General features: G+C 37.9%; 1 protein-coding gene across 3 annotated transcripts in view; it reads left to right on the top strand.

Annotated features, from left to right (window-relative positions):
* Positions 1 to 1,601, top strand: part of Tmem237 (transmembrane protein 237) — a 19,735-nt gene extending 18,134 nt beyond the window's left edge. For all 3 annotated transcript variants that reach the window (XM_028765690.1, XM_028765689.1, XM_028765691.1), the window contains exon 13: positions 1,012 to 1,601. In XM_028765690.1, coding sequence (XP_028621523.1) covers positions 1,012 to 1,073 — 62 coding nt within the window. In that variant the 3' untranslated portion in view covers positions 1,074 to 1,601. The remainder of the gene's footprint in view (positions 1 to 1,011) is intronic.
* The last annotated feature ends 435 nt before the right edge of the window (positions 1,602 to 2,036 follow it).

Below are 2,036 nucleotides of genomic sequence, written 5' to 3'. Positions count from 1 at the left end.
ATGTGTGTGTGCACACAATACGTATATACAGCATACCTACTCACACAAAAATGTTGCCCATTGTGTTTTGCTGTTTTTTTTCTCATGAACTATGGTGTTTGAACATCCAAAGAAATTTTTGGCCTAGTGGTTTATGTCAGAGGACTTTTAGTGTTTGTATTCTCAAGGTTTAATTTTTTATATTTCTTAGCATCTTAATAATAAATTGTATAGTTCTATGTGAAATAATAGTTTAATTATGAAAATGTCAACTAACAGCACTCTGTATTGTTGCTGGGACTGACACTAGTCCTGGCTGGCTTGTGCAGGGTACTGTTCTGTCTCAACTGCAACGTACAAGATACATAGTAAGAATTTCAGAAGCCTGCTGTCTTTTAAGGATGGTCATTTTAACAGTGAAGACAAAATGAGGATAATACCTAGCTTATTGGGACTTTTGGCAATGAAGTGGGATAGCATAGTGGAGGTGCTCTAGTAGACACTTAGTGTGGGTTCGGAATCCTTCCCTCTCCCCTGCATCTTAAATCACCTGATCACCGTAGAATTGGACCTCTTAGCTCTTTTAATGACCTTAGGTGACTTAATTTTCTTGGTAAGATGTGTTAATGTTATCTTTATTATGTGCTATTTATTTATTTATTGTTTTTTTGAGACAGGGTTTCTCTGTATAGCCCTAGCTGTCCTGGAACTCACTCTATAGACCAGGCTGGCCTTGAACTCAGAAATCTGCCTGCCTCTGCCTCCCAAGTGCTGGGATTAAAGGTGTGTGCACCACCACTGCCCAGCTATGTGTATTTTATTTTTAAGAGTTTTATAATACATTTAATGCTTGAGCTTTTAAAATTATGAAACATGTTCACTTGCTACTAGCTTAGCTTTTAGATTAAAAACTCCCTGAATAATTTATATCTTATGTGAGTGTTATGCATGAATCAGTATTTCAGCAGACTGTGACTAAGCTGTAAAACCACTCTGAGGTTTTAAGTATGATGTGTTTATTCTCTTCTCCAGAGTTAATGTTCTTTTCTGATGTGGACGCATACCCTGAGAAAGCAATCAAAGCATCTCCATAGCACTGGCTCCTTCCCTGCAGTGACACCTGCGTTCTCCACTCCTGTTTTTAAGTGTATTTTTATAAGATATGTGCATTTATAATTGAGCTTTTGTTACATAATACTGAAATGCTACTGGAAATTATGAAAAGTGTTTAAATTATATCTGGTCTTTATTCCAAACCTTAATATCTTTATTATCATCACCTTAGTGATAAGGAGATAAGATAAAAAGCAGGCAGTGTGTGTGTTTCCTGTTCTCTCAAATTTGCTAAATTCATGATTTTTATCTGAAAAGCACCAATTTAGAGAAGCCTTAACTTCAGTGTTATAAAATATACATCAAGTTTAAATGTAAATTTAGAGAATGGGGAAAGGGGACTGTCGTCACTTTGTATTTTGATATCTTCCCATTGACCACGCTGCAGACATCATTTGTGTTTTCTGAATCTGGCCAGAGTTGTGTATCATGTAATAATTACTTTGTCATCTGAATGGAAAGATGCTTTATAGCTAATAAAACAGAAATACATCCTTTGAAAAGCTTTATACACTGAAGATTTTTCCTTTTCTGGAATCTGCACCAGTTATTCTCCTATCTAGTTGCACGTGAGAATCATATGATCGGGAGCTTTGGGAGAATGTGTCACAGCTCCCGTAATCCAGGATGTGGGAGGTGGAGACGGGATCACAAGCCCATTGCCACCCTCAGATCCTCAGCAAGTTTGAGTCTAGCCTCAGCAAATTGAGAGCCCATTTCAGAAACCAAAAACAGCAACAACAAACTCAAATATAGCAAAAGAGAAGCCGGACCATGGGCCAGCTCAGACTTGTGATTGGGGCTAACCTCTGGAGAATCTTTGCTCTGACTTTTTACAGTTGATGGATTTCAAACCTGGGATTTTATTCTGGAAGGCAAGGACTCTGCCATTGAGCCACCTTCTTAGTCCTTCTGTTTCTGCTGGTTTGCTGAGACAGGGTCTT

Source organism: Grammomys surdaster, unplaced genomic scaffold (genome assembly GCF_004785775.1).
Source record: "Grammomys surdaster isolate TR1022 unplaced genomic scaffold, NIH_TR_1.0 165, whole genome shotgun sequence".
In the NCBI taxonomy this organism is placed as follows: Eukaryota; Metazoa; Chordata; class Mammalia; order Rodentia; family Muridae; genus Grammomys; species Grammomys surdaster.
Note: the sequence above shows the minus strand (reverse complement) of the source record. Positions and strands in the feature narration are given on the sequence as shown.